At 44.9% G+C, this 15,387-nt stretch overlaps 1 protein-coding gene across 2 annotated transcripts in view; it reads right to left on the bottom strand.

Annotated features, from left to right (window-relative positions):
* The window catches only part of MTUS2 (microtubule associated scaffold protein 2), a 550,182-nt gene that overhangs the window by 23,724 nt on the left and 511,071 nt on the right, over positions 1-15,387 (bottom strand). For both annotated transcript variants that reach the window (XM_033950272.1, XM_033950273.1), the window contains exon 9: positions 7,201-7,415. In XM_033950272.1, the coding sequence (XP_033806163.1) occupies positions 7,201-7,415 (215 nt within the window). The remainder of the gene's footprint in view (positions 1-7,200; positions 7,416-15,387) is intronic.

The following is a 15,387-nucleotide window of genomic DNA, read 5'->3' as shown; positions in this document are numbered from 1 at the left end:
CCGAAAATAAGACCTACCCCAAAATAAGCTATAGCATGATTTTCGGGGTAGGTCTTAATATAAGCCCTACCCCCAAAATAAGCCCTAGTTACCGGCAGCAGTGCTTCCCCTCTTCCCTCCCCCCCCCCCACTGATCCTTCCATCTCTCCTCCGCCAACCGCGAGACTGAAATACCTTGTAACAAATGTAACATCGGCAGGAATCTAGACAGGCTGCTTTGCAGCCTTCTCTCGCTGGGGCGTTTGTGTGCCGTGTTGCTGATGACATCATCAGTGATATGGCAGAGGAATGCCAGGGCAAGAGAAGGCCACGAAGCAGCCTGTCTAGATTGCTGCCAAGTGCCGACATTGTATTTGTTACAAAGTATTTTGGTCAGTTGTGGAAGGGTCAGCGGGGTGGGGTGGGGATGGAGGCTTGAAGAGTTCTGCTGCACAAGGGATGGGAGGTTGGGAGGCAGGGAAGCTGCACAAGAGATGGGAGGGAAGGGAGGAAAGATGCTGCACATGTGAGGGAGAGAAAGGAAATAGGAAGATTTGGGGTGGAGGAGAAGAAGGGAGAGATGATCATTGTACATGAAAAAAATAAGGCCTATCCTCAAAATAAGGCACTATCTTATATTAATTTTGGGCCCAAAAAAGGCACTAGGTCTTATTTTTGGGGAAACACGGTATGGGGCTCATAATCGAAAGAGAAAAACATCCAAAAACCGGCCTAAGTCGGCACTTGACGATCATAAACGAAAGACGTTTATGAGTGCCGATAAGCAAACTGGGTTTTGGATGTATTTCTAAATGACCTAGGCCTCCATAGTGCCGCTGAACGACCATCGCTAAACGTGGCAGTTCAGGAGGAGTGTTGAGGGCGGGAGTTGGGCGGGACATGGATCGGCTTAGACTTAGGGCTCCTTTTACAAAGCCGCATTAGCGGTTTAATGCACGTAATAGCGCGCACTAAACCGCCGGCCGCGCTAGCTGCTACCGCCTTCTCTTGAGCAGGCGGTATTGTTTTTCGGCTAGCGCAGGGGTTAGCGCATGATTAAAAGCCCGTAGTCATACAGCATGTATAAGTTATACAGCCCAGGATCAATGGAACTTGGACGTTGTGACTTAGACCATTTAAAACATGGTCTAAGTCACAAAAACCCACCTAAAGTCACCAAATAAGCACTGCAAACACATAACACAGACCCCCACACACTGCCCAGTGATCACTGACCCCCCCCAACCCCATAAAAATCGTAATCACACCTTTAAAATTCAGCCTCCAGACCATCATCACCTGGCAGCCTGGCATAGGAAAGCCTAGTTGTCCAGCACAGAGGCGGCTTAAGCTGTCTTGGGGGTGGGTTAGGGACTCATGCTCATAAGCCCCTGTAATCCCTGCATTGATAATGAAACATGTGCACTCCCCTATACACCCCCAAAACCCTTTTTTACTGGCATATAAGTGGCTCCTGCAGCCATAAGGGCTATTAGGATGGTAGATAAATGGGTCTAGGGGATTCTGGAAGTGGTTTGGGGGGGCTCACCATGACCTATAAGGGAGCTGTAGTGAGGAGAAGACATGGCACCCTTTTTGTGAAGTTCACAGGAGTGCCCTGTAAGGTACCCCACTATTTAGGTGCCATGTCTGGGTGTTCAGTCCATCACTTTGCAGACCCCTCCCACATCCAACAGGGCTTGTTCTAGGCGTTTTTGACTTGGACGAAAAGTTGGACGATTTAGGGACTTGGACGATCAGATTGGCAGGACGTATAGTTAGACGATTTTCGAAACAAAAAGAATTTTGGACATATTTTTCGAAAATGTGTCCTGGACTGTTTTTTACTTTGGACGACTTGCGACTTAGACGAAAACGAACTTAGACGTTCCTTTTGATTATGCCCCTCCACGTGTTTATAGAACAACCTTGAAATAGGCACCTACTTTTCCTCCCAACCTAGGTAACCTGTCATAAATTTATCCTCATAAATGGTGTATAAGTTCTTCAAAATTAGCTTAAGGGTTGATATTCAAAGCAACTTAACCTGACAGGAGAAGCTCCTTCCTGGTTAAATCGTTTGAGCAATGGCACTGAATTGGATAGTGCCGTTGAAAATCAGTACGAACCACAAAACTTAAAGCTGAAGATTTTGTGGGTGGTTTAGGGCAGTGCTTCTCAACGGCCCTAGAGTATCCCCTCACCAGTCAGGTTTTTAGGATATCCACAATTAATATGCATGAAAGAAATTTACATATAATGGAGGCAGTATATTCAAGATTATATTCTGATGGATCTCTGGAAAGAAACCTGATCATGTGACTTCCATGTTTTCTGCAGCTGTTTCAGAAGGGGTCAATAGACTGTTACTATAGCGAGCTTTACTAATAATTACCTGCCTATCTATTTTCTAAATAAATAATGAGAATCATTTTAAAAACAGAGTGAAAACAAGCAATTGACTTTCTTCTATCCTTCCTTGACCTGCAAAGCAAAATATTTATAACGGTTTTTTTTTTCAGAAAGATGTTAATGGAGCCAGTATAAACAGCATTTTAAATAAGGACAGCTTAAATTCATTTCTTTTTTTTTCAAAACATTCCAACAGTAATAAAACAAGTCAAGTCACTAGGACTTGAACATGAGTTGATGGCACCTAACAACAAGAAGAAAATAAGAAATGGGGTTACCCCCAAGCAACTCTCATCACTATGGAAAAAGAACAAACCAAAGAAGCAAAGTATTTCTAGGGTAAGATTCCCAAAAACCCCTTACAGAAAGGGAACACAACACGGGAAAGGCAAACAATAAAACAAAGGAAATATGCCGTTAGAGGTAATTATATTTTTTTAAAAATAATGCACCCAATACAAATACAACCTACAGTACATACCATTCAGTCAGATACAATATGAGGATTCAGTCACCTTGGAAGTGTTGTCCCTAGCTTCCTGGTTGACTGAATGGAAACCTGGGTTAATCCGGATACTAGGGCATATGGGGCTAGATTCAGTAGATGGTATTCAAAAACTGGACCAAAAGAAATCGGCACTCAATGGTATATGAACCCTCAAAGATAAGTGATTACAAAATAGTGTTGAGTGTCAATTTTGGTGCCAAATTTGGGCAACAAAAAAACAGAAATGTCCCAATGATAAACACAAGTCTAAACAAAGAGCAACTTTATTTGTAGAGGAATGTAACAATCCACTGACATGGGGAGGCCCAAAACAGCCAGTGTTTCAACAACACCCCGCCTTCCTCTGGGGTCTACCAAATAATTTGCTTGAAACAGAGAGGAACTCTTAATATCAAGCTATGAACACCAATCGCCTTCCATACGGTATCGGAGTCAAGCGCTCAAAATTGAAAAGCTTGATATTTAGCTGGTCTGGTAAAGGTGTGTGGATACTTTTCTTTTTCTTGGCTCCTACTTCTTCAGCTATCATACTGTACAGGAAGGAGACGGGTTTTTGGCTCTGAATCTCCAGCTACTGTACCAAGTTCTGGAGGGCGATCAAAGACTTTGGCTAGCCCAGCCATAGTACCAAAATGAGAAGAGGTGGGAGAAGTTAGGTCAGCAAAGGTTTCTGCACTTGCTCAGAGGTGTAAGCTGGAACAGGGAACCAGTTTATCGCTACTTCTAAGGAGCAGAAATAAATGGAGCAGTTGGAGAAATAGGAGAAAACAGGATCCTGGTACCACAAGGCTGCTACTAGAGGTCATGTCTCCCTGAGTTTCATCTCATGGCTCTGTGAACTCCGCTCAAGAAAAGTTTTTTTTTAAAAGATAAGTAAAAACGGAAAGTTTTTGAGATAAATAGAAGCTGAAAGAAAAAAAAATAAAAAACCCTGAAGCTTTTCCTAGCATTTTGGATGTTTTTTGAAAACTGAGTGAATACCTTTGCCTTATATATAAAAAAAAAATGCAATATGACCTTATGAAAATGAATGGTGTTCTTTCTCTTTGAGGAGTCCTGAATGAGGGATGAAAATTGGAAGGTCTTAATTTTTTTTTTTTATTCTGCTATTTGAAGTTGAGTATTGGTCACATTATATTTGAGTTTTTGTAACAAACTCCTTGAAATACTGGTGAAAGTGTATGTACCTAGCATCTGGACTTTTTAAATAATTTTAGAAGTGGCATTTCACATATATAAAACTAGCATCAATTGCATAGTAAGGGGGGGGGACAGACCACCCTGTGTGCCATCCTGGTGGGGGTGCTGGCATCCCTGTGCCCCTCGCCACACTCGCGCCCTCCCTCTTTAAAAATCTTTGCCAACACGAGCAATTATTCTAGCCTGCTGCTTGCGCTGGTCTGGCTCCCTCTGAAATTACATCTGGGTCACAGGGCCCAGAAGTGGTGGCAGAGAGAATGCCAGCATGAGCAGAAGGCCGGAGAAGCTGCTTGCGCAGGCGAAGATTTAGAGGTTTGGGGATGGGAAGGGAGGGAGTGGAGAAGAGGGTGTGGGAGTGTGCCACCACTATAACATCAATTCAAAACCCTATATGGAAAAAGGTACAACCTATGCAACGCTAAAAGGCCTTTCACACACATTCATACAGCACAAGTATTAAACCAGCAGGAGAACACAAGAAAAAACAAAAAAAAAGAAGAAAGAAGTGGAGAAAAAGCCTCAGTTCTGCTTCATTTGGCAAAAAACTCCACTTCTACAAAACACTCCTGCATGCACACAAAAACTGTAGGGCAAAAAAGCACTATAATAGCCTGCAAAGTAATGTCCAACAGCACCCGGGGTACACGACCCCAAAACGTGAAAGTGTGGACGAGGGGCACTAAAGCACTGCAGTCCAGAATCAAGCAAAAGAGGCCAATGAAAAAGAAAACCACTTAGCTGCTGCTGTTCTCCAGGCACTTCTCAGTCCACAATCCTGGGCAAAGCAGCCAGTGAAACCCAACGGGGAACCTCCTGTTTCGCGTTATCTTGCTGCGTCATAGTGTTTAGTGTGTCACCACCCTAACCGCTGACTGGCATATATGTATGAAATAGACTTTATTGTTTATAATATTCAATACAGTGGTGCCTCGCATAACGGACGCCTCGCACAGCGAACGCTGCGCACAACGAACTTTATGTCTTGATCCGTACAACGAACTTCGTTTCACACAACGAAGTCGCCCGAGCTGCATCCTTCCGCGCAGGCACTGCGCTTAACTGCCCTCTCTCCGCCTGGTTCCCTCTTGCCCCCCCGACTCCCCGACACGATCGGGGCAAGAGGGAGCTCAAGCCCTCTTGCCCCCCCGACTCCCCGACACGATCGGGGCAAGAGGGAGCTCAAGCCCTCTTGCCCCCCCGACTCCCCGACACGATCGGGGCAAGAGGGAGCTCAAGCCCTCTTGCCCCCCCGACTCCCCGACACGATCGGGGCAAAAGGGAGCCCAAGCCCTCTTGCCCCGCCGATTCCCCGACACGCTCGGGGCAAAAGGGCGCCCAAGCCCTCTTGCCCCGCCGATTCCCCACCTCCCCGACAATATCGGGCCAGGAGGGAGCCCAAGTCCTCCTGGCCACGGCGACCCCCTAACCCCACCCTGCACTACATTACGGGCAGGAGGGATCCCAGGCCCTCCTGCCCTCGACGCAAACCCCCCCTCCCCCCAACGACCGCCCCCCCCAAGAACTTCCGACCGACCCCCAGCCGACCCGCGACCCCCCTGGCCGACCCCCACGACACCCCCAACCCCCTTCCCCGTACCTTTCTGTAGTTGGCCGGACAGACGGGAGCCAAACCCGCCTGTCCGGCAGGCAGCCATCGACGGAATGAGGCCGGATTGGCCCATCCGTCCCAAAGCTCCGCCTACTGGTGGGGCCTAAGGCGCCTGGGCCAATCAGAATAGGCCCGGGAGCCTTAGGTCCCTCCTGGGGGCGGGGCCTGAGGCACATGGGCCCAACCCGACCATGTGCCTCAGGCCCTGCCCCCAGGAGGGACCTAAGGCTCCCGGGCCTATTCTGATTGGCCCAGGCGCCTTAGGCCCCACCAGTAGGCGGAGCTTTGGGACGGATGGGCCAATCCGGCCTCATTCCGTCGATGGCTGCCTGCCGGACAGGCGGGTTTGGCTCCCGTCTGTCCGGCCAACTACAGAAAGGTACGGGGAAGGGGGTTGGGGGTGTCGTGGGGGTCGGCCAGGGGGGTCGCGGGTCGGCTGGGGGTCGGTCGGAGGTTCTTGGGGGGGGGGCGGTCGTTGGGGGGAGGGGGGGTTTGCGTCGAGGGCAGGAGGGCCTGGGATCCCTCCTGCCCGTAATGTAGTGCAGGGTGGGGTTAGGGGGTTGCCGTGGCCAGGAGGACTTGGGCTCCCTCCTGGCCCGATATTGTCGGGGAGTTGGGGAATCGGCGGGGCAAGAGGGCTTGGGCTCCCTTTTGCCCCGATCGTGTCGGGGAGTCGGGGGGGCAAGAGGGCTTGAGCTCCCTTTTGCCCCGATCGTGTCGGGGAGTCGGGAGGGCAAGAGGGCTTGAACTCCCTCTTGCCCCGATCGTGTCGGGGAGTCGGGGGGGGCAAGAGGGCTTGAGCTCCCTCTTGCCCCGATCGTGTCGGGGAGTCGGGGGGGCAAGAGGGCTTGAGCTCCCTCTTGCCCCGATCGTGTCGGGGGTGCCAGGGACTACACGGAGTCACCCACCGTACCACCCGATTCGGGTAAGCGCAGGTATCGGTGGGTGGCTTATTTGCGGGGGGGTGCCTTATTTTACATTTTTTTCTAAAAAGGGGGGGCTGTCTTATTTGATGGCCCTGCCTTATCATCGGGGAAACACGGTAGAAAAAAAAAAAAAAATGAACAGTTAAGTCCCAGTTTTTGCCGCTGAGACTCTGCTCTCTCACTGTAAAATTAGACTCTACTTAGTCTGTCTTTAAATTTAAAAAATGTGTGTTGTTTTAAAAAACAATTATGTTTTTAGATGTATCTAAATAAAAATAATAACCAAAAATTTATCTTTTTTTATGTCATCTTAGCATATTTTATGCTACAGAACGAATTATTTTTTTTAACATGTATTGTTATGGGAAAACGCGTTTCACACAACGAACGTTTCACATAACAAACTTGCTCCTGGAACGGATTAAGTTCGTTGTGTGAGGCACCACTGTATATCACAACAATAAATCCAGTGAGTAAAGAGCTAGTATCCCAAGAACTAGTGATAAGACTCTGGTCATTTATCCGTCACTCCTATAAATTATTGCAACCAATCATTGGCTGCTGACCTGTTCCTGGTGCTGAGACTTGATCTCCAACAGCTGGAAGCTTTGCTCTTCGTGCATGCGTTCCATCTCAATGCTGTACTGCTGCTGCAGTCTTTTCTCCAGAGCCTGAAGTTCTGTATTTTGTAGATACTGAAGCTTTCTCACTTCATCTTCAAATCTTCTTTCCAGCATCTCCTTCTCTTTCTGCAATTTTTCATGCCTGGATGTATTAAAGGCTGTTCAGAAAAAAAAAATATTTTATAAGGTTGTAAAAAGCTGTAACAAGCAGAGAAGCAATTAGCTCATATCTCTGTTAAAAAATGAACACAAGAGAGAGTGTGGTCAATCCACTGAGACATTACAACACAAAATCCAAATGTCAGCTCATGGATCAGTAACTTCTAATACAATTAAAAATTCTGGATGAAAGAAACATCCATTTGTTTTGTGTAAAATCAATTTTTACTTATTCCTCTGTAGTTTTCATTGACTCAATATAGTTTTATTGTCTCTCTGCTCTGATCATTAACCCATTTGTGACTTTAAGGAATTTGCAAATCCTGCAGCTGCTGCTTGCTTATGGGCTATGCTGCTAATGATCAAACCAAAGTTACGAGAGCATGGCTGCTTGGATTACTGCCTATCTCAAGTGTTTCTCAAACTGTATGCCATGGCACCCAGGAATGCTACAGTGAACTCACTGGTCTATCACGCCAGTCCAGCACCCTACCTTCTTTCCCCCATTACTACTACTACTACTTATCATTTCTATAGCACCCCCAGCGGGAAACCTCTCTCCCTTTCCCACACTGCTGCCAGCTTAAATATGCTACCTTGAGTGATAAAGAAGCTTTCCCTCTGCTGCAGAGGGGAAAGCTTCCGGAGCTGCTGAAGGAGTATGTTTAAGCTGCCAGTGGCCCAAAGATCCAAGCTGCATTGTAGGGAAGAGAGAGAGAGAAGTACTGGATTCCGTGGGGGGAAGGAGGGGGTGCACCCCAATTGGGGGGGTAAGCAAGAAAACCACCAAATCGGGATGGGGGAGGGAAAGGAAGGTGAAAGATGCCAGACCAGGGAAGGGAAGAAAAGGAAAGGGAAGGTGGAGGAGAAGTGAGAGAGAGAGAAAGATGTCAGACCATGAAGAGAAGGGAAAGAAAGGAGAGAAATACCAGATAGGGGGGAGGGCAAGGAGAGGGAAGAGATGCAAGACCATGGAGGAGAGAGGAAAGGGACGGAGAGGAGAGAGATAGCAGATTGAAGGGGAAATGGTTAGGTATTTCTTTTGACTTAGGGGCACAGCAAAAAATGACTAAGGGTGCCTTGAACTGAAAAAGTTTGAGAACCAGGGCCTATCTCAAATCTATCTGTACAAATCTGATCTTGCTTTTTTGTACAAGTAAAACCACAAGTAAGATTTTTTTTAAGGCAAAGTAACTCATCTTGTTTTAAATATCCAAAAGCATGCATGGTATTGCCTCCCTTGCCCTAGTACCACCTTCAGAAATTCTCACAATCTTTACATAGGCAAAATTATCTATATTGTTGACATGTGAATGTACTTACACCCAAGTGGAAGGTGAGAAACCATCGATTCACCCAAGGAAATAGATTTCATTATTTCTCTCACAGGACAAGAATGCATAGATCATCCAGTGGGATTTTTTGGCATTCTGTATATTGTGTTTAATTGAAAGCAGTTAGGCATGTACATGCTAGTATTCTATAAATTGTCTGACACACCCTTAACCCGTCCATGTTCCTCCCAGGTCCAAAACCTCCCTTGGAGTTGCACAATCTGGAATTCGTATGCACAACTTATAGAAAACCGACTAAGGCCCCCTTTTATGAAGCTGTGTTAGGATTTTTTTTTTTTATCGCTGGCCATGGCAGTATTAGCGCCGACGATCATAGGAAGTCTATTAGCGTCGGAGATTTTACCGGTGGCCGGCGATAAAAAAGCCTAACACAACATCCAATTAGTACCAATTAACACCAAATTTAGCCAATAACTGGTAGTTCAGGCCACTTAGTATCTAGCTATTAAATTAAGATATTTATGAAACTGACTATTCTATAAATTGTGTATTCAAATTTGCATGTTAGTCACAAATTTGTATGTGCAACTTTATAAAATCATGAGAAAAATTATTTCTTTCTTTATTTTTTAAATTTATATACCGTCTATATCAAGATGTAGCTGAGCTTCTTTTTGATGCAAAATCCTAGGCTTCTGGGTTAGCTGCGGGCAGTGTGTAGGAATTGCTGCCCGCAGCCTTTTGAATACTGCGAGTTTGGCTGCACTGAAGAATGAAGAAGGCAGGAGAAGGCAGTACGTGGACGTCTGGAGGCAGTTTCACCGACGTCATCCAAGCAGGCAGTGCACCGGGCCCCCCTGAACTCTTTGGGCATGAGGTACATGCCTACTTGGCCTACCTTTAATCTGGTCCTGTGTAAATCCCAAACTGCCTGACTCCATCCCCAGGTACACCCATTTAGAAAATATTTCAAACTGTGCACTGGACTGCGGCCTACGCATACTTTAATATGTTGTTCTGGTGCATTATTTTGGAAACACCTCTTTCCATGTGTAAAACCATGTGTAAATTACCTTCATAAATTAGGCTCCGAGTTGTGGTAAGATTGATCAGACAGTAGAGGTTGGCAAATGAGGTTTATTAAGTGAAGTAGGATGATGACTGAGGATTCTGAAGAGGGCTAAATTTATTATGTTGAAGGGGGCTGCGCCTCCTGTGTATGCTCAATCTATCATGTTGGATATAGTGGGATTCAATGGAAATATTTTACGACTTGGCTGTATATTACCTGGGGAGTTTAGAATATGAAGAGAGATTTACAGTCTATATTTTATGATCTATGTACTGTATGCAGCGGCGTACCAAGGGGGGGGGGTGGCGGTCCACCCTGGGTGCAAGCCATGATAGGGGTGTTCCCGGCCTTGGAGTCATGGTCCAGGAACTTCCCTTCTCACAGCCCAGTCCCAAGGCTCTGGGTAGTCCCCGTGGCCCAGCACGTTCCCAGCCTTCTCGCCTGTCTGGTCCGATGGCCCTCTTTTTTCTGTGAAGCTGAAAAAATTGCCGGCCTCAGCAGTGAATCAGATACGTCACCCATGGCTCCCCTTCCTGCGTCTGCCAATGACGCAATTCCTGTTTCCGCTGGTAAGCACCTAATTCACCCTCTCTTTTACAAAGCTACACTAGTGGCTGGCGTGTGGCAAACTCTCCAATGGCCATTAATTCCCTATGGACATCAGAGTGATTACCACAGCTGCAGCCGCTAGCACAGCTTTGTAAAATGATGGGGGGGAGGAGTTGTCAGTAGGCATTTACCACTTCGAAGTAGGTGTCTACAGTGAGATGCCTACTGGCAAGTAGGCATCATTAGGGGTGGATTTTGGGTGTGGTTTTACTTAAGACACTTTCATTTAGGCCAAGAAAACTCTGGCCTAAATGGCGGTGTGGGTTTTAACACCTACTGGTGCCTAAGAACACTTAGGTGCCACTAGGTGTGATTCTATAAACCCAGCAGATCGACAACCCAGCAGATCGACAACCATGCTCAATGGTGCCTAGGAGCTAGGTGACATTTATAGAATCGGGGCCTAAGTGTAGAATTGGATGTACAAGTTTATAGAATTAGGGGAAATATGTACTGTTTGAATATTTTTCTTGCTACAATTGTCTATTGCCTATGTCCAGACTGTTCTCGCTATACATTATCTTGGGTGAATTTCTTCAAAAAGGCAGTAAATACATCCTAATAAACAAATAAAAGAAAATGCATGAATAGAAAAAGAGTGGTCTGGTCAGAAAACCGATGGCCAGTCAGAATCATTGTTTACTGGGATGACCACATCATCACCACACATCTCATCAGTGCAGTGAAAGCAGATGTCATACCAAACAATAATGGTTCATTCCAAGGCCTCTGCCAAGGCTATGGCAGAGTTATTCTCTGCATTTAATTGTGGTGAGTCAGAAATACTTCAGACCAGTAGGTTTAACATCAATTCCTGGAAATGTCCTACTACAGAACTGATTATACAACCACACAGTATCAATCATTTATATGAGCAAGGTACAAGTAATTGGAAGACTTCTTGTGTGAAATATGGTCTTGTCAAACTAACACAATATTTTAAAGAAAGCAAAAATGTCGACATGAGATACAGCATAATACTTATAAAACAGAGCACTCTAATTTATGGCAAGCCTTATCCATTAATGATGGCAACATAACTTATTTGTATTCCAAAGTGTATTTGTTTATTATACTTTTAATTTATATATTTGCTTATCTAAACAGGCTCGAGGTACACTACAGCATCACATGAAAAGTATTTCATAATATGGGAGAAATAGATATTAAGAGATATAATTTACAAATAGATAAGGAGGAATTGAGTCTATAAGAGTTATTTCCATGTCATTCTAATGCTCCAGTGGTCCGAACTGTTGGGTTTCTTGGAACCAAGTCCTATCCTCTGAAGCGCACCAATTCAATATTATAAATATACCAACCAACATGCATATTACTAGGCTCTGAAGGAACCTGGGCCCCTCTTCTTGAAGAGAAAGCCTAAGAGGGAGATGTGGAGAGAGGAAGGGAAGTAGAAATCCTAGTCAGCGGGGAATATTGTGCTTTGGAGAAGGTGATTTACCTGCAAGGAGCTAAGCAAGCACAGCCGCAGACATCTAAAGGACATCTGACAGTGGAAGAGAAGTTCCTTGCCTGGCGTTATATTTGGGGCGTCTTACCACAGTGGCTTGTGAATATCATGCTCTGGAGAGAATGATTACTTGCTAGGAGCTAAGCAGGCACAGCCGCAGACATCTAAAGGATATCTGACGCCGGAAGAGAGGCCCCTTGCCTGGTGCTATATTGCGGCATCCTACTGCAGAATGCGGCCATGTGCCCAAGTCCCTTGGGAATTAGGAGCAGGAGTCTATCACTGTTTTTCATGGGAAAGGAGTTTCCAAGGAGGTTTCTAAAGGGCCCATGCCATTTAAGTGTCCAATTGATCATGTTAAGCCGCTATGACCAATTGCATTAGTGGGAAATCAAGTGATCAATAAACATAAAGTCTAATCCTTTATTGAATACGTATGATGGCTCCCTCATTGAAGTTTCCTTGTCTGTGGGCAGGAGGACTTTGCCCCCTCAACCAAATGTAGGAAAAGAAACTAGAAAAACTACCTCCATTGAACTGGAGGATAAGTTGATCCTAGAACATTTCTTAGACTAGATCCTAATCTTTTGACTTTGGAGGAAAGCGTTAAGGATAAAGAGGCTTCTTTTCCTGAACCATTGAATCTTTCTTCCATAAATATGTCTGCAGGAGATAAATTTAAGCCAATGTTACAGGGCTCAAAAGTTTCATTGGATAATATATATTACACAGGCCAACAACAAAAATTTTCTTGGTGCCTTGGATTTTTGACCTGTTCCTGGGGGTTATTTGGAGCACTGATTCAGAAAATTGCATTGGATAGACTACATCAGCTTTAGTTTATTAGATATGGTTATGAGATAGAAGATATGCCTTTGGAATAGTAGAGCCAAACATGAACATTGGACAAAAAAGATTGGCCTCCGAGGGAATATATGGAGGACAAAATATAATCAATGAATGTTTGGTAGAACAAGACAGAATCATACTGCCACCACTACATTTAAAGCTAGGCCTGATAAAACAATTTGTAAAGGCTTTGAATAAAGACAGTTCATGCACTTAATACGTGGAAGGGCATAATCAAAAGAAACGTCTAAGTCCGTTTTGGGCCTAAGTTGCAAGTCACCCAAAGTCAGAGACGGGAAAAGGTCCATTTTTGAAAAATACGTCCAACATTTTTTTTTTAAATCGTCCAACTCTACATCCAGCCATCTGATCGCCCAGACCGCTAAGTCATCCACCTCTATACCCCATTTTCCTCCAAGTCACAAACGCCTAGAAAAAGATCTTTTGGGCATGGGAGGGGCCAGAAAAGTGATGGACTAGACACCCAGGCATGGCACCAGGGTAGTGGGGTATCTTACAGGGCACTGTTGTGAATTTCACAAAAAGAGTCCCACATATACATCTCACTACAGGTCCCTTATAGGTCATGGTGAGCCCCCCAAAACACCCCCAGAATCTATTAGACCCACCTATCTATCACCCCAATATCCCTTATGGCTGCAGGAGCCACTTATATGACAGTACAAAAGGGTTAGGGTTTTTTTTTTTCGGGGGGAGTGCACATTTTTCACCATGAATGCAGTGATTAGAGTGGCTTATGGACCTCTCCATGGTTTACTAACCCACCCCCAAGACCACTTAGGCCACCCCTGTGCAGCTCTACTAGGCTTTCCTATGCCAGGCTGCCAGGTACTGATGTTCTGGAGGCAGATATGTAAAGTTGTTATTATGATTTTTAGGGGGGGGCAGTGATCACTGGGGCAGTGTGTGGGGGTCTGTACTTTGTGCATGCAGTGCTTATCTGGTCACTTTGGATACCTTCTGTGAACTTAGACCTGGTTTTAGATGGAGTAAGTCACAACGTCCAGTTTCTGTCTAATCAGTGTTGTAAAACTTTTCGTTATACATGCAGTACGACTAAGTCTAGGACGGCCCACGTCCCGCCCAAATCCTATCCTCGACGGTCCTCTTGATATGCCCCTTTTAGCTCTAGTCATTCAGTAGCACTGGGAAGTGCTCCCATGGTAATTTTTTTTTTTCAATGGCCAAGCACTATTGCTAGCATTAGCACATGGCCGTTTATTCAAGAAAAGGAAAAAAACACTTTTGGGCTTAGCATGTGAGAAAGTCCCGAGGAAGGATATGCTAAATCTATTTCTTAGCATAGTTTAGCAAAAGGGCCCCTTAATTTATTTCCTATAGACCAAGAAGGAGAGAAAAACCTTAGCGAGTCACACCTCTTATTTATTTATTCAATTTTCTATATCGTTCTCCCAGGGGAGTTCAGAACGGTTTACATTAATTTATTCAGGTACTCAAGCATTTTTCCCTGTCTGTCCTGGTGGGCTCACAATCTACCTAATGTACCTGGGGCAATGGGGGGATTAAGTGACTTGCCCAGGGTCACAAGGAGCAGCATGGGTTTGAACCCACAACTAGAGAATGACACAGTGACAAAAATCATCACCGTTCCCGTCCCCGCGGATAACCGCGGTAAACCATCTTCATGTCATTCTTTAAGGAGAGAGGGAAGAATCAGAGTATGAATGGCCACAACCACTGACCCTCAAGCTTTGCTTTGAAGAATGCTGGTGTAGAAGGACTGAGGTTGAAATAGACACTAGAAAATGACATGGGATTATTTCCCACGGTTATCCGCGGGGACGGGAACGGTGATGAATTTTGTCACCGTGTCATTCTCTACCCACAACCCCAGGGTGCTGAGGCTGCAGTTTTAACCACTGCGCCACACACTCCTCTTGACTGTAGAATATTGCCAGCTGGTGTCAGACTTTCCATGTATCCTCCAGAATCTAGAAATGATATTGACACTTGCTCCAATAACCTACTCCCTAATTAAATCACAGTGACCAATGGCCACTGCCCTGAACATTTCCCAGCACAGAGGGAGATTTCATTTCCCCATGCTTCTGATCTACTGTATTACTTTCTAGGTGCAAAAAGCTCCAAACGCATTTCAAACAATGCCTGCAAAATCAAGGAAAAACTACATGTCACTGCTGGAATGTTATTCCCTTCACAAAAGAATGTCACCGACTAATCACCCTATCAAAAATAGATGGGCTTTACATGAATGGATTCATCCTCCTCGCATTTAATGTCTCTCTATTATTTCTTTAAACAATCATTCTGGTATATCATTTAGTATGGGGAAAGATTACCTCCAGTGTTTGCGGCTATTATGACTTTAGAACTAGTCTTGCCAATATAGCTTTGATGCTAACTATCATTGGTCCCTTTCAATTCCCCTTTTGCATTTGTTAGCTTAAATGCTACTAACGCAGGAAAAAAGGAAAAGGAAAGAAAACATTCATTAAGGAAGGGACAGGGACCGCAGTAAAAAATATTAGTTTTTAAACGCATTAGAATAAATGATCTCTATAGTATTATAAGTTGCTATTTATGAAAAACTCAGTGTAATTCCATCTTTATACCTTTTAATTATACTATCTAATCATCTTTTGCTTAGTTGTCTGTTACGTAATCTGTTAAAG

Source organism: Geotrypetes seraphini, chromosome 6 (assembly GCF_902459505.1).
Source record: "Geotrypetes seraphini chromosome 6, aGeoSer1.1, whole genome shotgun sequence".
Taxonomy (NCBI): domain Eukaryota; kingdom Metazoa; phylum Chordata; class Amphibia; order Gymnophiona; family Dermophiidae; genus Geotrypetes; species Geotrypetes seraphini.
Note: the sequence above shows the minus strand (reverse complement) of the source record. Positions and strands in the feature narration are given on the sequence as shown.